General features: G+C 48.1%; 1 protein-coding gene across 1 annotated transcript in view; it reads left to right on the top strand.

The window, feature by feature from the left end:
• Nucleotides 1–23,626, top strand: part of LOC135524867 (protein jagged-1b-like) — a 29,034-nt gene extending 5,408 nt beyond the window's left edge. Inside the window, exons 3-6 of the mRNA XM_064952723.1 lie at nt 9,619–9,728; nt 14,753–15,010; nt 16,639–16,770; nt 23,582–23,626. Of these exons, the coding sequence (XP_064808795.1) occupies nt 14,753–15,010; nt 16,639–16,770; nt 23,582–23,626 (435 nt within the window). The 5' untranslated portion in view covers nt 9,619–9,728. The remainder of the gene's footprint in view (nt 1–9,618; nt 9,729–14,752; nt 15,011–16,638; nt 16,771–23,581) is intronic.
• Nucleotides 23,627–26,843: the final 3,217 nt, after the last annotated feature.

Genomic DNA, 26,843 nt, shown 5'->3' with positions numbered 1-26,843 from the left:
GTACACAACCCAAAGCCAGGGAGGTACACAACCCATAGCCAGGCCTGGTGACAGGAGTAACACAACCATGGAGCAGGAGGTACACAACCCATAGCCAGGAGGCAGGAGGTACACAACCCATAGCCAGGAGGTACACAACCCATAGCCAGGAGGCAGGAGGTACACAACCCATAGCCAGCCAGAGGTACACAACCCATAGCCAGGAGGTACACAACCCATAGCCAGGAGGTACACAACCCATAGCCAGGTGGCAGGAGGTACACAACCCATAGCCAGTAACTCGGCAAGGGGGCATCAGAAATGATTAGGCCAGAAATGATTAAAGGGGCATCATAAATTATTAAGGGGTGTCAGAAATGATTAAGGGGCGTCAGAAATGATTAAGGGAGTCAGAAATTATTTAGGGGCGTCAGAAATGATTAAGGGGAGTCAGAAATTATTTAGGGGCGCAGAAATGATTAAGGGGGCGTCAGAAATGATTAAGGGGGCGTAAGACATTATTAAGGGGGCATCAGAAATTATTACGGGCGTCAGAAATGATTAAGGGGGCGTCAGAAATGATTAAGGGGAGTCAGAAATTATTTAGGGGGCGTCAGAAATGATTAAGGGGGCGTCAGAAATGATTAAGGGGCGTAAGACATTATTAAGGGGGCATCAGAAATGATTACGGGCGTCAGAAATGATTAAGGGGTGTCAGAAATGATTAAGGCGTCAGAAATGATTAAGGGGGAGTCAGAAATTATTTAGGGGAGTCAGAAATTATTTAGGGGGCGTCGGAAATGATTAAAGGGGCGTCAAGAAATGATTAAGGGCGTCAGAAATGATTAAGGGGGCTCCAGAAATGATTAAGGGGCGTCAGAAATGATTAAGGGCGTCAGAAATGATTAAGGGGCGTCAGAAATGATTAAGGGGCACAACTATTTTAGCCCGGCTGTCTCAAGATATCAGGCTGCTGCACCGCTTTTACAAACATGGACAATTCATAACCATCTCGAGAAATGACAACACTACACAGCTACATGCACAACGTCCGATGGGCGTAGCAGTCGGATCTTGTCGTGTCGTTCCCTTATATATCTTTTTTAATCCTTTAAAAACATATTCTTCTTCGCATATCCTTTAAAACATTTTGCTAAACCTCAACATCTAAATGCTCTCACTGCAACCCGCCTCACCCAATGTAGCGTGGATCTGCTTTTTTCCTAAAGTATTTATATTTACTCGGATCCGGAACCCTCAACTGAAGCTAGCCAGCTAACTACCAGCTATCAGTCAGCAAACCATTGCTAGCGGTCTTCAGCTAACCTTTAGCTGGAAAGCTCGCCAGTTCGAACAACGCGTCTCTAACCAGAGCATAACGGACCCATTATTTGTATTTTTATTTTTATCCTGGATTCCCACCTTAAACGGAATATTCTCATCTGGATCTTCACAACTAGCTAACTAGCCCAACCGCAACCCGGATGACTACTCCTGGCTAGCGTTCCCATCCACTGAGCTTGAAGCTAGCCCGGCCAGAGCTCCTGTGCTACCACCAAAGCATACTCCTGGGCTACAATATCAGGACCCACGACCGGTCTATCGATGTCAACGCATGAAGAGGCATAAACAGACTCAACCCTTGCTATCTGCTTGCTTGCTAGTCGGCCTGCTAACTGCTAGCTTGCTCAGCCCCTGTCTGCTAACTGCTAGCTTGTTTAGCTCCTGGCCTACTAACTGTTAGCAAGCCTGTGCTAACAAGCTAACAGTCTGAATCGCAGTCCCCAGCCAGCCCAACCACTCACTGGACCCATATTTACTTTCAATCTCTTTTCGATTTTTAATTTGATTATAACTCCCGGTAACCTGCCTCACCCAATGTGATACGGAATCTGCTGTTATTTTTTATTTTTAGAACACATTCAAGAACCTCCAGAAGCTAACGAGCTACAAGCTATTTAGCCATGGTTAGACACTGCTAGCGGCTTTACCTTCTGCACAGCCAGCCAGTTTTATTTACCTGGATAATACCGTCAGTCCAGCTTCCCTGCCCCATCCACCGCTGCCCCTGGACACTGATCACTTGGCTACATAGCTGATGCATGCTGGACTGTCCATTAATCAATGTACTCCATTCTGCTTGTTTATGTTTTATCTGTCGGCCCCAGCCGCACTCAGTCTCTGTGTTTAGTTAATCCGACCCTCCCTGCCTAGTCAACGCCATTTTACCTGCTGTTGTTGTGCTAGCTGATTAGCTGTTGTTGGTTCACCTACTGTTTTAGCTAGCTCTCCCAATTCAACACCTGTGATTACTGTATGCCTCCCTGTATGTCTCTCTCTAAATGTCAATATGCCTTGTATACTGTTGTTCAGGTTAGTTATCATTGTTTTAGTTTACAATGGAGCGCTAGTTCCACTCTTCATACCTCTGATACCCCCTTTGTCCACCTCCCACACATGCGGTGACCTCTACCATTACAACTAGCATGTCCAGAGATGCAAATCCTCTTCATCATCACCCAGTGCCTGGGCTTACCTCCGCTGTACCCGCACCACCATACCCCTGTCTGCGCATGATATGCCCTGAATATATTCTACCATGCCCAGAAATCTGCCCTTTTATTCTTTGTCCCCACCGTCCAAGGCGACCAGTTTTGATAGCCTTTAGCCGCACCCTCATACTACTCTCCCTTCACCCAAGGGGTGATGTGGAGGTAAACCCAGGCCCTGCATGTCCCCAGGCACCTCATTTGTTGACTTCTGTGATTGAAAAGCCTGGTTTCATGCATGTCAACATCAGAAGCCTCCTCCCTAAGTTTGTTTTACTCACTGCTTTAGCACACTCTGCTAACCCTGATGTCCTTGCCGTGTCTGAATCCTGGCTCAGGAAGGCCACCAAAAAATTCTGAGATTTCCATACCCAACTATAACATTTTCCATCAAGATAGAACTGCCAAAGGGGGAGGAGTTGCAGTCCTACTGCAGAGAGCCTGCAAAGTAATGTCATACTTTCCAGGTCCATACCAAACAGTTCGAACTACTAATCTTAAAAATTACTCTTCCAGAAATAAGTCTCTCACTGTTGTCGCCTGCTACCGACCTCGCTCAGCTCCCAGCTGTGCCCTGGACACCATTTGTGAATTGATCGCCCCCCATCTAGCTTCAGAGTTTGTTCTGTTAGGTGACCTAAACTGGGATATGCTTAACACCCCGGCAGTCCTACAATCTAAGCTAGATGCCATCAATCTCACACAAATCATCAAGGAACCCACCAGATACAACCCTAAATCTCTAAACAAGGGCACCCTCATAGACGTCATCCTGACCAACTGGCCCTCCAAATACACCTCCGCCGTCTTCAACCAGGATCTCAGCGATCACTGCCTCATTGCCTGTATCCGCCACGGAGCCGCAGTTAAACGACTCACCCCTCATCACTGTCAAACGCTCCTAAAACACTTCTGTGAGGAGGCCTTTCTAATCGACCTGGCCCGGGTATCCTGAAGGACATTGACCTCATCCCGTCAGTTGAGGATGCCTGGTTATTCTTTAAAAGTAACTTCCTCACCATGTTAGATAAGCATGCTCCGTTCAAAATGCAGAACTAAGAACAGATATAGCCCTTGGTTCACCCAGACCTGACTGCCTCGACCAGCACAAAAAAACATCCTGTGGGGACTGCAATAGCATCGAATAGTCCCCGTGATATGCAACTGTTCAGGGAAGTCAGGAACCAATACACTCAGTCAGTCAGGAAAGCTAAGGCCAGCTTCTTCAGGCAGAAATTTGCATCCTGTAGCTCCAACTCCAAAAAGTTCTGGGACACTGTGAAGTCCATGGAGAACAAGAGCACCCTCCTCCCAGCTGCCCACTGCACTGAGGCTAGGTAACACGGTCACCACCGATAAATCCATGATTATCGAAAACTTCAACAAGCATTTCTCAACGGCTGGCCATGCCTTCCGCCTGGCTACTCCAACCTCGGCCAACAGCTCCGCCCCGCAGCTACTCGCCCAAGCCTCTCCAGGTTCTCCTTTACCCAAATCCAGATAGCAGATGTTCTGAAAGAGCTGCAAAACCTGGACCCGTACAAATCAGCTGGGTTTGACAATCTGGACCCTCTATTTCAAAACTATTTCCGAAACTATTCGCCATTGTCGCAACCCCTATTACCAGCCTGTTCAACCTCTTTTCATATCGTCTGAGATCCCCAAGGATTGAAAGCTGCCGCAGTCATCCCCTCTTCAAAGGGGAGACACCCTGGACCCAAACTGTTACAGACCTATATCCATCCTGCCCTGCCTAGCTAAGGTCTTCAAAAGCCAAGTCAACAAACAGGTCACTGACCATCTCGAATCACACCGTACCTTCTCCGCTGTGCAATCTGGTTTCCGAGCCGTCACGGGTGCACCTCAGCCACGCTCAAGGTACTAAACGATATCATAACGGCCATCGATAAAAGACAGTACTGTGCAGCCATCTTCATCGACCTTGCCAAGGCTTTCGACTCTGTCAATCACCATATTCTTATCGGCAGACCAGTAGCCTTGGTTTTTCTGATGACTGCCTTGCCTGGTTCACCAACTACTTTGCAGACAGAGTGCAGTGTGTCAAATCGGAGGGCATGCTGTCCGGTCCTCTGGCAGTCTCTATGGGGTGCCACAGGTTCACCCTCGCGACTCTTTTTCTCTGTATATATCAATGATGTTGCTCTTTGCTGCAGGCGATTCCCTGATCCACCTCTACGCTAGTAAAACCAAATGTATGCTTTTCAACCGTTCGCTGCCTGCACCTGCACGCCTGACTAGTATCACCACCCTGGATGGTTCCGACCTTGAATATGTGGACATCTACAATTACCTAGGTGTCTGGCTAGACTGTAAACTCTCCTTCCAGACTCATATCAAACATCTCCAATCAAAAATCAAATCCAGAATCGGCTTTCTTTTCCGCAACAAAGCCTCCTTCACTCATGCCGCCAAACTTACCCTAGTAAAAACTGACTATCCTACCGATCCTCGACTTCTCAGCGACGCCATCTACAAAATAGCTTCCAACACTCTACTCAGTAAACCGGATGCAGTTTATCAAAGTGCCATCCGTTTTGTCACTAAAGCACCTTTTATTACCACCACCACTGCTACTTGTATGTTTGAAGCCTGGCCCTTGCTACATATTCGTCGCCAGACCCACTGGTTCCAGGTCATCTACAAGTCCATGCTTGTAAAGCTCCGCCATCTCAGTTCACTGTCACGATGGCAACACCCACCCGCAGCACGCGCTCCAGCAGGTATCTCACTGATCATCCCTAAAGCCAACACCTCATTTGAGCCGCCTTCGTTCCAGTTTTCTGCTGGCTGTGACTGGAACGAATTGCAGAACGCTGAAGTTGAGACTTTTATCTCCTCACCAACTTCAAACATCTGCTATCTGAGCAGCTAACTGATCGCTGCAGCTGTACATAGTCTTATCGGTCAATAGCCCAACCAATTTTACCTTACCTCATCTCCATACTGTTTTTATTTATTTACTTTTCTGCTCTTTTGGCACACCAATATCTCTACCTGTACATGACCATCTGATCATTTATCACTCCAGTGTTAATCTGCAAAATTGTAATTATTTGCCTACCTCTCATGCCTTTTGCACACAATGTATATAGACCCTTTTTTTCCCTACTGTGTTGACTTGATTATTGTTTACTCCATGTGTAACTCTGTGTTGTCTGTTCACACTGCTATGTTTTATCTTGGCCAGGTCGCAGTTGTAAATGAGAACTTGTTCTCAACTAGCCTACCTGGTTAAATAAAGGTGTTCTCAACTAGCCTACCTGGTTAAATAAAGGTGTTCTCAACTAGCCTACCTGGTTAAATAAAGGTGTTCTCAACTAGCCTACCTGGTTAAATAAAGGTGTTCTCAACTAGCCTACCTGGTTAAATAAAGGTGTTCTCAACTAGCCTACCTGGTTAACAAAGGTGAAATAAAAATAAAAAACAATACCCGTCAATGCAGTGCAGAATATATGCCACTCACCGTAATACCAGCTGTTTGCTGGCTAAACGTGCTGAAAATGTTCCCAGTACAGCTTCCAGAGTGCTGAAAAGCTGTCTCTTCCCTCTCATTATCCTCTTCTTGCTGGCCCATTGTTTCCACCACATATTCTTTCAGATTACTACTCACTACTTGCCGTTTGCTTGAGAGGGGTGTCCGTGCTTGTATTTCTCCCGTAACTCATCAAACTCACTGTCAGCTCACAGTTTTTCCACGCAATTGTGGGCACTCTGATTCCTCCAATGTCACCAGGCTGCAAGATGGTTTCGCAGTTGCCTTTGCTGCTGGGCTCAGTGGGCATTGGCCTCGATGATAGCGTCTGCTCAGCGTCCTAGCCCCGACGATAGCTGCGTTTCCAGCCTCAGTGGCCTAGGCCTCGATGATAGCGTCTGCTCAGCCCTAGGCCTTGGCGATAGCGTCTGCTCAGTGGCCTAGGCCTCGATGATAGCGTCTGCTCAGTGGCCTAGGCCCTCGATGATAGCTGCCTGCTCAGCGCGCCCAGGGCCTCGATGATAGCGTCTGCTCAGGCCTAGCCTTGATGATAGCGTCACAGTGGCCTAGGCCTCGATGATAGCGTCTGCTCGTGGCCTAGGCCACGGCGATAGCTGTCTGTCAGCGTCCCCAGGGCCTCGATGATAGCGTCTGCTCAGCGGCCTGGGCCTCGATGATAGCTGGTGGCCTTGGCCTCGATGATAGCCTGCCTGGCCTCGGCCTCGATGATAAGGAAAGTTCGCTCAGTGGGCCTAGGCCTCGATGATAGCTGCCCTGGCTCAGCGTCCTAGGCCTCGATGATAGCGTCTGCTCAGTGGCCTAGGCCTCGATGATAGCGTCCTGCTCAGCGTCCTAGGCCTCGATGATAGCGTCTGCTCAGCGGCATTGGCCTCTGTGGCAGGCTTCTCCCCTCCTCCTTGCGTTGGGTCCAGATGCTGTCGTTGTGTTCTGGCTACCTACTTAACTGTTACCATTTAGTTTACTTCCATCCAGCTGCGCTGTGAAACGTAAACCACTAACTAATATTCATCATGGTATCAGCTACCTACTTAACTGTTACCATTTACCAGCTCTGTGGAAACATATATTCTTTTTTCCGTAGTACGAACCTTAAAGTGCAAAGCCCTTCTCTACTGTGAAGACTATCAAAAATACACATTTTTCAACTGGTAAATGTGTATGACGTATCGATAGATGCGTACAAGGGAGTTGTAATAATGCCAAATACAAATATATTGGTTAGCATGACGGGAGGGGGGCAGAATAAGATACAATCTAAAGGGGCAGAATATCTCCAACAGCAGCAGGGAGGTCAGTTGCACTCTTTACACATTGTTCAACAACAGCAGCAGGAGGTCAACGACCCTTTTGCAGCACGAGTTCAACAACAGCAGCAGGAGGTCAACGACCTCTTTAGCAGCACGAGTTCAACAACAGCAGCAGGAGGTCAGCGACCTCTTTAGCAGCACGAGTTCAACAACAGCAGCAGGAGGTCAACGACCTCTTTAGCAGCACGAGTTCAACAACAGCAGCAGGAGGTCAACGACCTCTTTAGCAGCACGAGTTCAACAACAGCAGCAGGAGGTCAACGACCTCTTTAGCAGCAGGAGCTCAACAACAGCAGCAGGAGGTCAACGACCTCTTTAGCAGCACAAGTTCAACAACAGCAGCAGGAGGTCAACGACCTCTTTAGCAGCACGAGTTCAACAACAGCAGCAGGAGGTCAACGACCTCTTTAGCAGCAGGAGCTCAACAACAGCAGCAGGAGGTCAACGACCTCTTTAGCAGCAGGAGCTCAACAACAGCAGCAGGAGGTCAACAGCAGCAGGAGGTCAACGGCCTCTTTAGCAGCAGGAGGTCAACAACAGCAGCAGGAGGTCAACAACAGCAGCAGGAGGTCAACAACAGCAGCAGGAGGTCAACAACAGCAGCAGGAGGTCAACGACCTCTTTAGCAGCAGGAGCTCAACAACAGCAGCAGGAGGTCAATGACCTCTTTAACAGCAGGAGGTCAACAACAGCAGCAGGTGGTCAACAGCAGCAGCAGGAGGTCAACGACCTCTTTAGCAGCAGGAGCTCAACAACAGCAGCAGGAGGTCAACAACAGCAGGAGGAGGTCAACAACCTCTTTAGCAGCAGGAGCTCAACAACAGCAGCAGGAGGTCAATGATCTCTTTAACAGCAGGAGGTCAACAACAGCAGCAGGAGGTCAACGGCCTCTTTAACAGCAGGAGGTCAACGCACCATAGGCTACAGAAACGCTATATTCTGAAGTTTGTTGTTTTATTAAATTAAGGGTTTCAAATGTCATGGTACAGGTAACTGCCAAAGTAACGGAAACATAAGGTGTCTTAATATGGCGTTGGGCCACCATGAGCCAGAACAGTCAATGCATCTTTGGCATAGATTCTGGAAGTGTTTCCATTATTTTGGCAGTTCTATCCTTGTCTGTAACACTGGGAATATCATGGACAATTTACTTTAGACCAAGCGTTTTCATTGTTAAAATTGACCTAACAAAAGTTCTCAAATGGATATTGGATAATGGATATTGTCTCACAAGTGTTTGTCTCTGCTAACGCCCGTTCCGATATTCAATTAAATATGCCCATCCCTACTCTTTCAGTCTCTCTCTCTCTGTCTCTCTCTGTCTCTCTCTCTCTCTTTCAGTCTCTCTCTTTCAGTCTCTCTCTTTCAGTCTCTCTCTCAGTCTCTCTCTTTCAGTCTCTCTCTCTTTCAGTCTCTCTCTCTTTCAGTCTCTCTCTTCAGTCTCTCTCTTCAGTCTCTCTCTTTCAGTCTCTCTCTTTCAGTCTCTCTCTCTTTCAGTCTCTCTCTCTTTCAGTCTCTCTCTTTCAGTCTCTCTCTTTCAGTCTCTCTCTTTCAGTCTCTCTCTCTTTCAGTCTCTCTCTTTCAGTCTCTCTCTCTCTGTCTCTCTCTCTTTCAGTCTCTCTGTCTCTCTCTTTCAGTCTCTCTCTTTCAGTCTCTCTCTCTTTCAGTCTCTCTCTTTCAGTCTCTCTCTCTTTCAGTCTCTCTCTCTTCAGTCTCTCTCTTTCAGTCTCTCTCTCTTTCAGTCTCTCTCTCTTTCAGTCTCTCTCTCTTTCAGTCTCTCTCTCTTCAGTCTCTCTCTTTCAGTCTCTCTCTCTTCAGTCTCTCTCTCTTTCAGTCACTCTCTCTTCAGTCACTCTCTTTCAGTCACTCTCTCTTCAGTCTCTCTCTTTCAGTCTCTCTCTTTCAGTCTCTCTCTTTCAGTCTCTCTCTTTCAGTCTCTCTCTCTTTCAGTCTCTCTCTTTCAGTCTCTCTCTTCAGTCTCTCTCTTTCAGTCTCTCTCTGTCTCTCTCTCTTTCAGTCTCTCTCTTTCAGTCTCTCTCTCTTTCAGTCTCTCTCTTTCTCAGTCTCTCTCTTTCAGTCTCTCTCTTTCAGTCTCTCTCTCTTTCAGTCTCTCTCTCTTTCAGTCTCTCTCTCTCATGCTCTCACTCTCACCCACTTGGTGTGTCGGTGTGACACACACACACACACACACACACACACACACACACACACACACACACACACACAGTCAGTAGAGATGACATGTAAGTCTTGTGTATGTGTGTTCCAGTGACAGGGAGACCGTGCTCAGGGAACAGTCGTGTCACCCCTGATTTAGCCAAGTGGGATGAGGACTGCAACACCTGCCACTGCTTGAATGGGAAGGTTGTCTGTACTCGAGTACGTATCCAAACTCTGACCTTTACCCTGTTAACAAACTATAAACTCTGACCTTTACCCTGTTAACAAACTATAAACTCTGACCTTTACCTTGTTAACAAACCATAAACTCTGACCTTTACCCTGTTACAAACTATAAACTCTGACCTTTACCCTGTTAACAAACTATAAACTCTGACCTTTACCCTGTTAACAAACTATAAACTCTGACCTTTACCTTGTTAACAAACTATAGTTTTGGCAAGTCGGTTAGGACATCTACTTTGTGCATGCAAGTAATTTATCCAACAATTGTTTACTGACAGATTATTTCACTTATGATTTGCTGTATCACAATTCCAGTGGGTCAGAAGTTTACATACACTAAGTTGACTGTGCCTTTAAACAGCTTGGAAAATTCCAGAAAATGATGTCATGGCTTTAGAAGCTTCTGAAAGGCTAATTGACATAATTTGAGTCAATTGGAAGTGTACCTGTGGATGTATTTCAAGGCCTACCTTCAAACTCAGTGCCTATTTGCTTGACATCATGGGGAAATCAAAATAAATCAGCCAAGACCTCAGAATAAAACTGTAGACCTCCACAAGTCTGGTTCATCCTTGGGAGCAATTTCCAAACGCCAGAAGGTACCACGCTCATCTGTACATCTGACTTACAGCTGTAATCGCAGCAAAAGGTGGTGCTACAAAGTATTAACTTAAGGGGGCTGAATAATTTGCACGCCCAATTTGTCTGTTTTTGATTTGTTAAAAAGTTTGAAATATCGTCGCTCCACTTCATGATTGTGTCCCACTTGTTGTTGATTCTTCACAAAAAATACAGTTTTATATCTTTATGTTTGAAGCCTGAAATGTGGCAAAAGGTCGCAAAGTTCAAGGGGGCCAAGTACTTTCGCAAGGCACTGTATGTGGATATATTGAAGCAACATCTCAAGACATCAGTCAGGAAGTTAAAGCTTGGTCGCAAATGGGTCTTCCAAATGGACAATGACCCCAAGCATATTTCCAAAGTTGTGGCAAGATGGCTTAAGGACAACAAAGTCAAGGTATTGGAGTGGCGATCACAAAGCCCTGACCTCAATCCTCAATAGCAAATGTGTGGTCAGAACTGAAAATGTGTGAGTGTGAGCAAGAAGGCCTACAAACCTGACTCAGTTACACCAGCTCTGTCAGGATGAATGGGACAAAATTCACCCAATTTATTGTGGGGAACTTGTGGAAGGGTACCCAAAACGTTTGACCCAAGTTAAACAATTTAAAGGCAATGCTACCAAATACTAATTGAGTGTATGTAAACTTCTGACCCACTGGGAATATGATGAAAGAAATAAAAGCTGAACTAAATCATTCTCTCTACTATTCTTCTGACATTTCACGTTCTTAAAATAAGGTGGATGATCCTAACTGACCTAAAACAGGGCAACTCTCCCTCGGTCCTCCGCTAGCCCCTTCTCTCCCTCGGTCCTCCGCCAGCACCGTCTCTCCCTCGGTCCTCCGCTAGCCCCGTCCCTCCCTCGGTCCTCCGCTAGCCCCGTCTATCCCTCGGTCCTACGCTAGCCCCGTCTCTCCCTCAGTCCCCTGCTAGCCCCGTCTCTCCCTCGGTCCTCCCCGAGCCCCGTCTCTCCCTCGGTCCTCCGCCAGCCCCTAAAATAAGGTGGTGATCCTCACTGACCTAAGACAGGGCAACTCTCCCTCGGTCCTCCGCCAGCCCTCGCCTCTCCTCGGTCCTCCGCTAGCCCCGTCTCTCCTCGGTCCTCCGCCCCTAAAATAAGGTGGTGATACTCACTGACCTAAAACAGGGCAACTCCTCCCTCGGTCCTCCGCCAGCCCCGTCTCTCCCTCGGTCCTCCGCCCCTAAAATAAGGTGGTGATCCTCACTGACCTAAAACAAGGCAACTCTCCTTCGGGTCCTCCGCTAGCCCCGTCTCTCCTCGGTCCCCTGCTAGCCCCGTCTCTCCTCGGTCCTCCGCCAGCCCCGTCTCTCCTCGGTCCTCCCCGAGCCCCGTCTCTCCCTCGGTCCTCCGCCAGCCCCTAAAATAAGGTGGTGATCCTCACTGACCTAAGACAGGGCAACTCCTCCTCGGTCCTCCACTAGCCCCGTCTCTCCCTCGGTCCTCCGCTCAGCTCCCGTCTCTCCCTCGGTCCTCCGCTAGCCCCGTCTCTCCCTCGGTCCTCCGCTCAGCCCCGCCTCTCCTCGGTCCTCTGCTAGCCCCGTCTCTCCCTCGGTCCTCCGCCCCTAAAATAAGGTGGTGATCCTCACTGACCTAAAACAGGGCAACTCTCCTCGGTCCTCCGCCAGCCCCTAAAATAAGGTGGTGATCCTCACTGACCTAAGACAGGGCAACTCTCCCTCAGTCCTCCACTAGCCCCGTCTCTCCCTCGGTCCTCCGCCAGCCCCGTCTCTCCCTCGGTCCTCCGCTAGCCCCGTCTCTCCCTCGGTCCTCCGCCCCTAAAATAAGGTGGTGATCCTCACTGACCTAAGACAGGGCAACTCTCCTCAGTCCTCCACTAGCCCCGTCTCTCCTCGGTCCTCCGCCAGCCCCGTCTCTCCCTCGGTCCTCCGCTAGCCCCGTCTCTCCCTCGGTCCTCCGCGAGCCCCGTCTCTCCTCGGTCCTCCGCCAGCCCCGCTCTCTCCTCGGTCCTCCGCCCCTAAAATAAGGTGGTGATCCTCACTGACCTAAGACAGGGCAACTCTCCCTCGGTCCTCCGCTAGCCCCATCTCTCCCTCGGTCCTCCGCCAGCCCCATCTCTCCCTCGGTCCTCTGCCCCTAAAATAAGGTGGTGATCCTCACTGACCTAAAACAGGGCAACTCTCCCTCGGTCCTCCGCTAGCCCCGTCTCTCCCTCGGTCCCCTGCTAGCCCCGTCTCTCCCTCGGTCCTCCGCCAGCCCCGTCTCTCCCTCGGTCCTCCCCGAGCCCCGTCTCTCCCTCGGTCCTCCGCCAGCCCCTAAAATAAGGTGGTGATCCTCACTGACCTAAGACAGGGCAACTCTCCCTCGGTCCTCCGCTAGCCCCGTCTCTCCCTCGGTCCTCCGCCAGCCCCGTCTCTCCCTCGGTCCTCCGCTAGCCCCGTCTCTCCCTCGGTCCTCCGCCAGCCCCGTCTCTCCCTCGGTCCTCCGCTAGCTCCGTCTCTCCCTCGGTCCTCCGCCCCTAAAATAAGGTGGTGATCCTCACTGACCTAAAACAGGGCAACTCTCCCTCGGTCCTCCGCCAGCCCCTAAAATAAGGTGGTGATCCTCACTGACCTAAGACAGGGCAACTCCTCCTCGGTCCTCCGCTAGCCCCGTCTCTCCTCGGTCCTCCGCTAGCCCCGTCTCTCCCTCGGTCCTCCGCCAGTCCCGTCTCTCCCTCGGTCCTCCGCCCCTAAAATAAGGTGGTGATCCTCACTGACCTAAGACAGGGCAACTCTCCCTCAGTCCTCCGCCAGCCCCGTCTCTCCCTCGGTCCTCCGCCAGCCCCTAAAATAAGGTGGTGATCCTCACTGACCTAAGACAGGGCAACTCTCCCTCAGTCCTCCGCCAGCCCCGTCTCTCCCTCAGTCCTCCGCCAGCCCCTAAAATAAGGTGGTGATCCTCACTGACCTAAGACAGGGCAACTCTCCTCGGTCCTCCGCCAGCCCCGTCTCTCCCTCGGTCCTCCGCTAGACCCGTCTCTCCCTCGGTCCTCCGCTAGCCCCGTCTCTCCTCGGTCCTCCGCTAGCCCCGTCTCTCCTCGGTCCTCCGCTAGCCCCGTCTCTCCTCGGTCCTCCGCTAGCCCCGTCTCTCCTCGGTCCTCCGCCCCTAAAATAAGGTGGTGATCGTCACTGACCTAAGACAGGGCAACTCTCCCTCGGTCCTCCGCTAGCCCCGTCTCTCCTCGGTCCTCCGCCAGCCCCGCCTCTCCCTAGGTCCTCCGCTAGCCCCGTCTCTCCCTCGGTCCTCCGCTAGCCCCGTCTCTCCCTCGGTCCTCCGCCCCTAAAATAAGGTGGTGATCGTCACTGACCTAAGACAGGGCAACTCTCCCTCGGTCCTCCGCTAGCCCCGTCTCTCCCTCGGTCCTCCGCCAGCCCCGCCTCTCCCTAGGTCCTCCGCTAGCCCCGTCTCTCCTCGGTCCTCTGCTAGCCCCGTCTCTCCCTCGGTCCTCCGCCAGCCCCGTCTCTCTCGGTCCTCCGCTAGCCCCGTCTCTCCTCGGTCCTCCGCCAGCCCTGTCTCCTCGGTCCTCCACTAGCTCCGTCTCTCCTCGGTCCTCCGCCCCTAATATAAGGTGGTGATCCTCACTGACCTAAAACAGGGCAACACTCCCTCGGTCCTCCGCTAGCCCCGTCTCTCCCTCGGTCCTCCGCCAGCCCCGCCTCTCCCTAGGTCCTCCGCTAGCCCCGTCTCTCCCTCGGTCCTCCGCTAGCCCCGTCTCTCCCTCGGTCCTCCGCCAGCCCCGTCTCTCCCTCGGTCCTCCGCTAGCCCCGTCTCTCCCTCGGTCCTCCGCCAGCCCTGTCTCTCCCTCGGTCCTCCGCTAGCCCCATCTCTCCCTCGGTCCTCCGCCAGCCCCGTCTCTCCCTCGGTCCTCCGCCCCTAAAATAAGGTGGTGATCCTCACTGACCTAAAACAGGGCAACTCTCCCTCGGTCCTCCGCCAGCCCCTAAAATAAGGTGGTGATCCTCACTGACCTAAAACAGGGATGTTTTATTAGGATGTCAGGAATTGTGAAAAACTAAGTTTAAATGTATTTGCCTCAGGTGTTATGTAAACTTCCCACTTCAACTGTAGATGTATCTTAGAGGGCTGCAAAACTCTGCTACCTTTCCCAAAAAGTTCCAGGTTTTCCAGAAATCCTCATTAGAGTTCCCAGTTGGAGGATTCCTGGATTCAGGGGGGAATTATCAGGGAGGGAGCTGGGATTGGGAATCCTGGAAAACCTGGCAATGTTGGGAAAGTCACTATAAATTTTTAACCCTGGTGTCTTGAATGTGTCTTTCCTGTATCTCACATTTAGATATTTTGGTTTTACAGATGTGATGTATTAATTGATTCTTTAATTGATTGATTTCAGATGTGGTGTGGTCTTAGGTCCTGCCGAGTTAGCGGTGGGGTTAAAGGCCACGGTAGCAGAGGAGGTGGGGTCGGGTGTCTATCTGGTCAGAGCTGTGTACCAATCAGGGAGGAGCAGTGTTTCATCCAACCATGTCTGGGTCAGGGGGAGTGCCACCCCTCCTCCCCACCGCCCAACAAATGCCACCCCAGCTCCGGTTACCACGACAACAGCTGTGCTAACGTAACACTTACGTTCACCAAAGAGACCATGCCCAGGGTGAGAGATTAATTTCCCTCTTTTCTTCCCTACTACCCTTCTACTCAGCAGCTCAGACACTCTCAGCCCAGCCGTTCGGCTCTCAGCCCAGCCGTTCGGCTCTCAGCCCAGCCGTTCGGCTCTCAGCCCAGCCGTTCGGCTCTCAGCCCAGCCGTTCGGCTCTCAGCCCAGCCGTTCGGCTCTCAGCTTAGCCGTTAGGTCCCACTCTCTCCTCATTCTCTGGTCCCCCTCTCTCCTCATCCTCTGGTCCCCCTCTCTCCTCATTCTCTGGTCCCCCTCTCTCCTCATTCTCTGGTCCCCCTCTCTCCTCATCCTCTGGTCCCCTCTCTCTCCTCATCCTCTGGTCCCCTCTCTCCTCATTCTCTGGTCCCCCTCTCTTCTCATTCTCTGGTCCCCTCTCTCCTCATTCTCTGGTCCCCTCTCTCCTCATCCTCTGGTCCCCCTCTCTCTCATTCTCTGGTCCCCCTCTCTCCTCATTCTCTGGTCCCCCTCTCTCCTCATTCTCTGGTCCCCCCTCTCTCCTCATCCTCTGGTCCCCCTCTCCCTCATCCTCTGGTCCCCCTCTCTCCTCATTCTCTGGTCCCCCTCTCTCCTCATTCTCTGGTCCCCCTCTCTTCTCATTCTCTGGTCCCCCTCTCTCCTCATCCTCTGGTCCCCCTCTCTCCTCATTCTCTGGTCCCCCTCTCTCCTCATTATCTGGTCCCCCTCTCTTCTCATTCTCTGGTCCCCCTCTCTCCTCATTCTCTGGTCCCCCTCTCTCCTGGACGTCACAAACATAAAGGGCAATGGGTTCTATAACTGATTCAAGTATATGAGTTCTGATGTTTTGGCAGAGTGCTGATGTTAGTCTCACTCCGTCTCCCTCCCTCTCTGTTTCTATAACCCTCTCTCTCTCTCTAACCCTCTCTCTCTCTAACCCTCTCTCTCTAACCCTCTCTCTCTCTCTCTCTCACTCTCTAACCGTCTCTTTGTTTCCCTCTCTCTCTCTCTCTCTCTAACCCTCTCTCTCTCTAACCATCTCTTTTGTTTCCCTCTCTCTCTCTGTTTCTATAACCCTCTCTGTCTCTCTCTCTCTTTCCCTCTCTCTCTCTCTAACCGTCTCCCTCTCTCTCTCTCTCTCCGTCCCCTCTCTCTCTCTCTCCCTCTCTCTCTCTGTCTCTCTCTCCCTCTCTCTCTCTCTGTCTCTCTCTCCCTCTCTGTCTCTCTGTCCCTCTCTCTCTCTCTAACCCTCTCTCTCTCTAACCCTCTCTCTCTCTAACCCTCTCTCTCTCTAACCCTCTCTGTCCCTCTCTGCCCCTCTCTCTCTCTAACCCTCTCTGTCCCTCTCTCTCTCTAACCCTCTCTGTCCCTCTCTCTCTCTCTCTGTTTCTATAACCCTCTCTCTCTCTAACCCTCTCTGTCCCTCTCTCTCTCTCTCTAACCCTCTCTGTCCCTCTCTCTCTCTCTAACCCTCTCTGTCCCCCTCTCTCTCTAACCCTCTGTCCCTCTCTCTCTCTCTCTAACCCTCTCTGTCCCCCTCTCTCTCTAACCCTCTCTGTCCCTCTCTCTAACCCCCTCTCTCTCTCTCTGTCCCTCTCTCCCTCTCTCTCTCTCTGTTTCTCTAACCCTCTCTGTCTCTCACTCTCTAGGGTCTGAGTATTGAGGCAGTGTGTAAGCAGCTGAGACAACTGTACGTGGTCAAGAATGTGTCCTCTGAGTATTCTGTTTCCATAACCTGTGACCCTTCAACCTCCGCCAGCAACCAGATCCATCTCAGCATCGTAAGTCACGTCCTGTCACGTGGGTGTACGTTCGTCAGGAGTTTGGGTTCAAGTGGACTGTAAGGAAAATGTAAAATAATGTATGCAAAGCTGGCTTAACCCTCCCTTATCCTCAATGCATCTACAGTACTGAGCTCCTGACTAAAACCCAGTCTATACTCTCTGTATACTCTCTCATGGGCAAGGCGGTGTGTTTTTCATGTGTCACATGCGTAATAGTGTATATATATGTATGTATAATAGTGTATATATATGTATGTATATATAGTGTATATATATTGTATAATAGTGTATATATATGTATGTATAATAGTGTATATATATGTATAATAGTGTATATATATATTTATGTATAATAGTGTATATATTTGTATAATAGTGTATATATATATATGTATGTATAATAGTGTATATATATGTATAATAGTGTATATATTTGTATAATAGTGTATATATATGTATAATATGTGTATATATATGTATATATATATAGTATATATATATGTATAATAGTGTATATATTTGTATATATAGTGTATATATATGTATGTATAATAGTGTATATATATGTATAATAGTGTATATATATGTATGTATAATATGTATATATATGTATAATAGTGTATATATATGTATGTATAATAGTGTATATATATGTATAATAGTGTATATATATATATATATTTGTATAATAGTGTATATATATGTATGTATAATAGTGTATATATATGTATAATAGTGTATATATATGTATGTATAATAGTGTATATATATGTATAATAGTGTATATATATGTATGTATAATAGTGTATATATATGTATAATAGTGTATATATATATTTATGTATAATAGTGTATATATTTGTATAATAGTGTATATATATATATGTATGTATAATAGTGTATATATATGTATAATAGTGTATATATTTGTATAATAGTGTATATATATGTATAATAGTGTATATATATGTATGTATAATAGTGTATATATATGTATGTATAATAGTGTATATATATGTATGTATAATAGTGTATATATTTGTATAATAGTGTATATATATGTATGTATAATAGTGTATATATATGTATAATAGTGTATATATATATTTATGTATAATAGTGTATATATTTGTATAATAGTGTATATATATATATGTATGTATAATAGTGTATATATATGTATAATAGTGTATATATTTGTATAATAGTGTATATATATGTATAATAGTGTATATATATGTATGTATAATAGTGTATATATATGTATAATAGTGTATATATTTGTATAATAGTGTATATATATGTATGTATAATAGTGTATATATATGTATAATAGTGTATATATATGTATGTATAATAGTGTATATATATGTATAATAGTGTATATATATGTATGTATAATAGTGTATATATATGTATAATAGTGTATATATATATATATATTTGTATAATAGTGTATATATATGTATGTATAATAGTGTATATATATGTATAATAGTGTATATATATGTATGTATAATAGTGTATATATATGTATAATAGTGTATATATATATATATATATATATATATTTGTATAATAGTGTATATATATGTATGTATAATAGTGTATATATATGTATAATAGTGTATATATATGTATAAAAGTGTATATATATATGTATGTATAATAGTGTATATATATGTATAATAGTGTAATAGTGTATATATGTATGTATAATAGTGTAATAGTGTATATATATGTATAATAGTGTAATAGTGTATATATGTATGTATAATAGTGTATATATATGTATGTATAATAGTGTATATGTATGTATAATAGTGTATATGTATGTATGTATAATAGTGTATATATATGTATAATAGTGTATATATATGTATAATAGTGTATATATGTGTATGTATAATAGTGTATATATATGTATAATAGTGTATATATATGTATGTATAATAGTGTACTAGTGTGTATATATATGTATGTATAATAGTGTAATAGTTACACATTAGATACACTGGCTGTTTTGGTGAACTTACTTTTGGTAAGGAGTGGTGCTCTGTTGTTTATTTTTATTTCACCTTTATTTAACCAGGTGGACCAGATCACCTTTATTTAACCAGGTAGGCCAGATCACCTTTATTTAAACAGGTAGACACCAGATCACCTTTATTTAACCAGGTGGACCAGATCACCTTTATTTAACCAGGTAGAGCAGATCACCTTTATTTAACCAGGTAGACACCAGATCACCTTTATTTAACCAGGTAGACCAGATCACCTTTATTTAACCAGGTAGACCAGATCACCTTTATTTAACCAGGTAGACCAGATCACCTTTATTTAACCAGGTAGGCAAGATCACCTTTATTTAACCAGGTAGACCAGATCACCTTTATTTAACCAGGTAGACCAGATCACCTTTATTTAACCAGGTAGACCAGATCACCTTTATTTAACCAGGTAGACCAGATCACTCATTTAACCAGGCAGACCAGATCACCTTATTTTAACCAGGTAGGCAAGATCACCTTATTTAACCAGGTAGACCAGATCACCTTTATTAACCACAGGTAGACCAGATCACTCTTATTTAACCAGGTAGACCAGATCAACTTTATTTAACCAGGTAGATCAGATCACCTTTATTTAACCAGGTAGACCAGATCACCTTTATTTAATCAGGTAGAGCAGATCACCTTTATTTAACCAGATGGCCAGTTGAGAACAAGTTCTCATTTACAATTGCGACCTGGCCAAGATAAAGCACAGCAGTGTGACACAAACGACAGCATTTAGTTTTACTAACGTTTAAGAGCAGTTGAAGGCCACGGAAGGAGTGTTGTATGGTATTGAAGCTTGTCTGGAGGTTTGTTAACACAGTGTCCAAAGAAGGGCCAGATGTATACAGAATGGTGTCGTCTGCGTAGAGGTGGATCAGAGAATCACCAGCAGCAAGAGCAACATCATTGATGTATACAGAGAAGAGAGTCGGTCCGAGAATTGAACCCTGTGGCACTCCCATAGAGACTGCCAGAGGTCTGGACAACAGGCCCTCCGATCTGACACACTGAACTCTATCAGAGAAGTAGTTGGTGATTGACAGTCGAAAGCCTTGGCCAGGTCGATGAATACAGCTGCACAGTAATGTCTCTTATCGATGGCGGTTATGATATTGTTTAGGACCTTGAGCGTGGCTGGTGCACCATGACCAGCTCTGAAACCAGATTGCATAGCAGAGAAGGTACGGTGGGATTCAAAATGGTCGGTGATCTGTTTGTTAACTTGGCTTTCGAAGACCTTGGAAAGGCAAGGTAGGATAGATATAGGTCTGTAGCAGTATGGGTATAGGTTGTCTTTCCCTTTGAAGAGGGGGATGACCGTGTGGCAGCTTTCAATCTTTAGGAATCTCAGACGTACGTAAGAGAGGTTTAACAGACTAGTAATAGGGGTTGCAACAATGGCGGATAATTTTAGGGAAGAGAGGTCCAGATTGTCTAGCCAGCTGATTTATAGGGATCCAGATTCTGCAGCTCTTTCAGGACATTAGCTATCTATATTTTGGTGATGGAGAAGGGGATAGGGCCAGTTGCTGTGGGGGTCCAGAGCTGTTGGCCAGGTGGAAAGTGTTTCCAGCCGTAGAGAAATTGTTTATTGAAATTCCCGATGATCGTAGATTTATCGCTGGTAACAGTGTTCCGAGCCTCAGAGCTGTGGGCAGCTGGGAGGAGGTGCTCTTATTCTCCATGGACTTTACAGTGTCCCAGAACTTTTTGGAATTAGTGCTGCAGGATGAAAATCTCTGTTTGAAAAAGCTTGCCTTAGCTTTCCTAACTGACTGAGTATATTGGTTCCTGACTTCCCTGAAAAGTTGCATATTGCGTTATTCAAAGCTAGTGCAGAACTTCACAGGATGTTTTTGTGCTGATCTAGGGCAGTCATGTGGAGCTCTGTGGATCTCTGTCCATCTCTGTGATCTCTGTCCATCTCTGTGGATCTCTGTCCAGCTCTGTGGATCTCTGTCCAGCTCTGTGAGCTCTGTCCAGCTCTGTGGAGCTCTGTCCAGCTCTGTAGAGCTCTGTCCAGCTCTGTGGAGCTCTGTCCAGCTCTGTGGAGCTCTGTCCAGCTCTGTGGAGCTCTGTCCAGCTCTGTAGAGCTCTGTCCAGCTCTGTGGAGCTCTGTTCAGCCATGTGGAGCTCTGTTAAGCTCTGTGAGTAATGTGAGCTCTGTAGCTCTGTCCCAGCTCTGTGGAGCTCTGTGGAGCCTGTTCAGCTGTGGAGCCTGTGGAGCTCTGTCCAGCTCTGTGGAGCTCTGTCCAGCTCTGTAGAGCTCTGTCCAGCTCTGTGGAGCTCTGTTCAGCTATGTGGAGCTCTGTTCAGCTATGTGGAGCTCTGTGCAGCTCTGTGGGCTCTGTCCAGCTCTGTGGAGTAATGTGGAGCTCTGTTCAGCTATGTGAGCTCTGTCCAGCTCTGTGGAGCTCTGTCCAGCTCTGTAGAGCTCTGTCCAGCTCTGTGAGCTCTGTTCAGCTATGTGGAGCTCTGTTCAGCTATGTGGAGCTCTGTGCAGCTCTGTGGAGCTCTGTTCAGCTCTGTGGAGCTCTGTCCAGCTCTGTTCAGCTCTGTTCAGCTCTGTGGAGCTCTGTTCAGCTCTGCCCAGCTCTGTTCAGCTCTGTGGAGCTCTGTCCAGCTCTGTGGAGCTCTGTTCAGCTCTGTGGAGCTCTGTCCAGCTCTGTCCAGCTCTGTTCAGCTCTGTGGAGCTCTGTGGAGCTCTGTCCAGCTCTGTGGAGCTCTGTTCAGCTCTGTGGAGCTCTGTCCAGCTCTGTCAGCTCTGTGAGCTCTGTTCAGCTCTGTGGAGCTCTGTTCAGCTGTGTGGAGCTCTGTTCAGCTGTGAGCTCTGTTCAGCTCTGTGGAGCTCTGTCCAGCTCTGTGGAGCTCTGTTCCTGTGGAGCTCTGTTCAGCTCTGTGGAGCCTTGTTCAGCTATGTGAGCTCTGTTCAGCTCTGTGGAGCTCTGTTCAGCTCTGTGGAGCTCTGTTCAACTCTATCGAGCTCTGTTCAGCTATATTGAGCTACATGGTGTCGTGGAGTATTGTGTTCAAAGCTGAAAAGATAAACAACTATAACACTAAACTAGTTCTATTTCTGATGAAGATGTTGTGTAGCAAGACTTCTCCAACTCGGGGTACAAATGCTGCCAACTTTCCCAAGTTCTATTGTCCCTCCCCAGAATTCCTGGTTGAAAAATGTCGTTATGATTCCAGAATTCCTTCAACCTGGATTTCTGAGAAACCAAGGAATTTTGTTTCAGAAATTGCTCTGTTAGACTGCAGCCAAGGACAGAAAAAAGCATCAAAACTACTCTAGTAATCTGACGCAGGCATATGTATCAAGACGATTTCAACATACAATACCTAACCCTCTTGTGTTTTTCAGCTCCATCTCTCCCAACAACTGTGGTCGGTTTTTCAGGGGTTGGGATAAACCTAGTCACATGTAGCCATCCTGCAATTGTCATCACATTGACTCCGCCATGAGAAGGACTAACGAGGCTTGATAGCTGTTGACACATTTTGTTACATATTTGATTCTTCTTCCAGAACAGCGGGCAGACAGATCACCTACTGTATAAAGGAGATAGGATACACAACACTTACACTTCTGTCTCTCTCTGTCTCTTTGTCTTTCTCTCTCTCTCTCTCACTCTCTCTCTGTGCCTTCTCTCTGTCTCTTGTCTTTCTCTCTCTCTCTCTCTCTCTCTCTCTCTCCCCTCACTCACTTTCTGTCTCTCTGTCTCTCTTCTCTGTCTCTTTGTCTCTTCTCTCTCTGTCTCTCTCTCTCTCCGTCTCTTTGTCTCTGTCTCTCCGCCTCTCTCTCCGCTCTCTCCTCCTCTCTCTCTCTCTCTCCTCTCTCTCTCTCTGTCCGCCCTCTCTCCGCTCTTCTCTGCTCTCTTCTCTCCCCGTCTTCTCTCTGCTCTCTCTCCGCTCTGTCTCTCTGCTCTCTCTCTCTCGTTCTGTCTCTGCTCTCTCTCTCTCTGCCTCTCTCTCCGCCTCTCCCGCTCCCCTCACCTCGCTTCTCTCTCTCTCTCGCCTCGCCTCGCCTCTCCTCTCTCTCTCTCTCCACCCGCCCTCCTCTCTCTCTCTGCCTCTCTCTCTCGCTCGCTGCTCTGCTCTCTCTCGCTCTCTCTCGTCTCTCGTCTCTCTGTCTCTCTCCTCTCGCTCTCTCTGTCTCCTCTCTCCGCTCTCTCTCGCTCCGCTTCCTCTCCTCGCCCCGCTCTCCCTCTCTCTCCGCTCTCTCCCGTCTCTCTCTCCCGCTTCCTTCTCTCCGCTTTCTCTCCGCTCCGTTTCACTCTCTCCTCTCTCTCTCCGCTTCTCTCTCAATCTCTCTCTCCGCTCTCTCTCTCTCCTCGCTCCTCGCCTCTCTTGTCTCTCTCGCTCTCTGTCTCTCTCTGTCCTCTCTCTCCCCCTCTCTCTCCTCGGCCTTCTCTCGCCGCTCTCCTCTTTCTCCGCCTTCTCTCTCCTCTCTCTCTCCTTCCCTCACTCTCTCTCTCTCCACTCTCTCTCCGTCTTGTCCCTCTCTCCCGCCCCGTCTCTCTCTCCTCTCTCTGTCTCCCTCTCTCTGCCCGTTCGCTCCTCCTCGCCGCTCTCTCGCCTCGTCTCCTCCCCGCTCTCTCCGCCCTCTCTCCGCCCTCTCTCTCCGCCGTCTCTCCCCGCCCCGCTCCCGCTCTCCCTCTCTCTCACTCACCTCTCCCCGCCTCTCCCGCCTCTCCCCGCTCTCCTCCTCGCCTCTCTCCTCGCCTCTCCCCCGCCTTCTCCAGTACACAGTGGACCAGTTGATGGACAGATCCCCCATAAAGAGATAACAGAGGATCATCGATTTGGTGTCTAAACGCCATGGCAACAACAGCATCATCACCGCCATTGCTGAGGTCAGAGTGCAGCGGACGGCGAGCACTAGCTACACCGGTATGAACCGGCAACACATATGCTCACTCGCCCACACACACACACACAGCCAAACCGGTGCTCACTGCCCACACACACACACACACAGCAAACCGGTACACACCACACACACAGCCAAACCGCACACACCACACACACACAGCCAAACCGGCACACACCCACACACAGCCAAACCGGTACACACCACACACACAGCCAAACCGGTACACACCACACACACAGCCAAACCGGTACACACCACACACAGCCAAACTGGTACACACCACACACACAGCCAAACCAGCCAAACCGTACACACCACACACACAGCCAAACCGGTACACACCACACACACAGCCAAACAGTCAAACCGGCACACACCACACACACAGCCAAACCGGTACACACCACACACACACACAGCCAAACCGGTACACACCACACACACACACACACACAGCCAAACCGCACACACCACACACACACACACACACAGCCAAACCGGCACATACCACACACACACACACAGCCAAACCGGTACACACCCCACACACACACACACACAGCCAAACCGGTACACACCCCACACACACACACACACAGCCAAACCGGTACACACCGCACACACACACAGCCAAACCGGTACACACCACACACACACACACACAGCCAAACCGGTACACACCACACACACACACACACAGCCCAGGCGGTACACACCACACACACACACACACACACAGCCAAACCGGTACACACCACACACACACACACACAGCCAAACCGGGTACACACCACACACACAGCCAAACCGGTACACACCACACACACAGCTAAACCGGTACACACACAGCCAAACTGTACACACACAGCCAAACCGGTACACCACACACACACACAGCCAAACCGGTACACACCACACACACACACAGCAGCCAAACCGGTACACACCACACACACACACACACACACAAACCGGTACACACCACACACAGCCAAACCGGTACACACCACACACACAGCCAAACCGGGCATATTACACAGCCAAACGGGTACACACACAGCCAAACTGGTACACACACAGCCAAACTGGTACACACACACACACAGCCAAACGGTGCACCACACACACACACACACACACACAGCCAAACGGTACACACCACACACACACACACACACACACAGCCAAACCGCACACACCACACACACAGCCAAACCGGTGCACACCACACACACAGCCAAACCGGTACACACACACAGCCAACCCGGTACACACACAGCCAAACCGGTACACACACAGCCAAACTGGTACACACACACACACAGCCAAACCGGTACACACCACACACACACACACACACAGCCAAACTGGTACACACCACACACACACACACACACACAGCCAAAACCGCACACACCACACACACACACACACAGCCAAACCGGTACACACCACACACACACACACACAGCCAAACCGGCACACACCACACACACACACACACAGCCAAACCGGTACACACCACACACACACACACAGCCAAACTTACACACCACACACACACACACAGCCAAACTGTACACACCACACACACACACACAGCCAAACTGCACATTTTTACCACCACACACACACACACAGCCAAACCGGTGCACACCACACACACACACACACAGGCCAAACCGGTACACACCACACACACACACAGAGCCAAACCGGTACACACCACACACACACACAGAGCCAAAACCGCACACACCACACACACACACAGAGCCAAACCGTACACACCACACACACACACACAGAGCCAAACCGGTACACACCACACACACACACAGCCAAACCGTACACACCACACACACACACACAGCCAAACCGGTACACACCACACACACACACACACAGCCAAACCGCACACACACCACACACACACACACACACAGCCAAACCCGGGTACACCACACACACACAGCCAAACCGGTACACACCACACACACACACACACAGCCAAACCGGTACACACCACACACACACACACAGTCAAACTGGTACACACACACAGCCAAACCAGTACACACCACACACACACACCACACACACACACACAGCCAAACCGCATACACCACACACACACACACACAAACCGGTACACACCACACACAGTCTCTGTGTTTTCTCTCTCGCTGTTTTCATACTCTCTGTTTTCTCTCTATCAATTTCAATTTATTGACATGGGAAACATATGTTAACTTTGGCAAAGCAAGGAAGTAGATAATAAACAAATGAATAGTAAACATTACACATACAGAAGTTTCAAAAATAATAAAGACATTACAAATGTCATATGTCTATTTTCAGTGTTGTAATGATGTGCAAATAGTTAAAGTACACAAGGGAAACAAGCATAAATATAATAATATAATGCGTTTGTTCTTCACTGGTTGACCTTTTCTGGTGTCAACAGGTCACAAATCTTGCTGCTGTGATGGTACACTGTGGTATTTCACCCAGTAGATATGGGAGTTTGTTTTCAAATTCTTTGTGGATCTGTGTAATCTGAGGGAAATGTGTGTCTCTAATATGGTCATACATTGGACAGGAGGTTAGGAAGTGCAGCTCAGTTTCCACCTCATTTTGTGGGCAGTGAGCACATAGCCTGTCTCCTCTTGAGAGCCATGTCTGCCTACGGCGACCTTTCTCAATAGCAAGGCTATGCTCGCTGAGTCTGTACATAGTCAAAGCTCTCCTTAAGTTTGGGTCAGTCACAGTGGTCAGGTATTCTGCCACTGTGTACTCTCGGTTTAGGGCCAAATAGCATTCTAGTTTGCTCTGTTTTTTTGTTCATTCTTTCCAATGTGTCAAGTAATTATCTTTTTGTTTTCTCATGATTTGGTTGGGTCTAATTGTGTTGCTGTCCTGGGGTGTGTGTTTGGGAACAGAGCCCCAGGACCAGCTTGCAATCAATACAATACAGAATTAAAGCATGCGACAATACAATACAACATGATCCAGACTAAAAAAAAGCATTTTACAATCCTCTGTAACAGTCTCCCATCAATACCTTAAATCCATTCAGGGTGACTAACACATCTAGATGAAGCAGGGATTCTAGACTATTCCATTCAGGG

Source organism: Oncorhynchus masou, chromosome 31, assembly GCF_036934945.1.
Source record: "Oncorhynchus masou masou isolate Uvic2021 chromosome 31, UVic_Omas_1.1, whole genome shotgun sequence".
Classification (NCBI taxonomy): Eukaryota; Metazoa; Chordata; class Actinopteri; order Salmoniformes; family Salmonidae; genus Oncorhynchus; species Oncorhynchus masou.
This window is presented reverse-complemented; position numbering and strand designations above follow the sequence as displayed.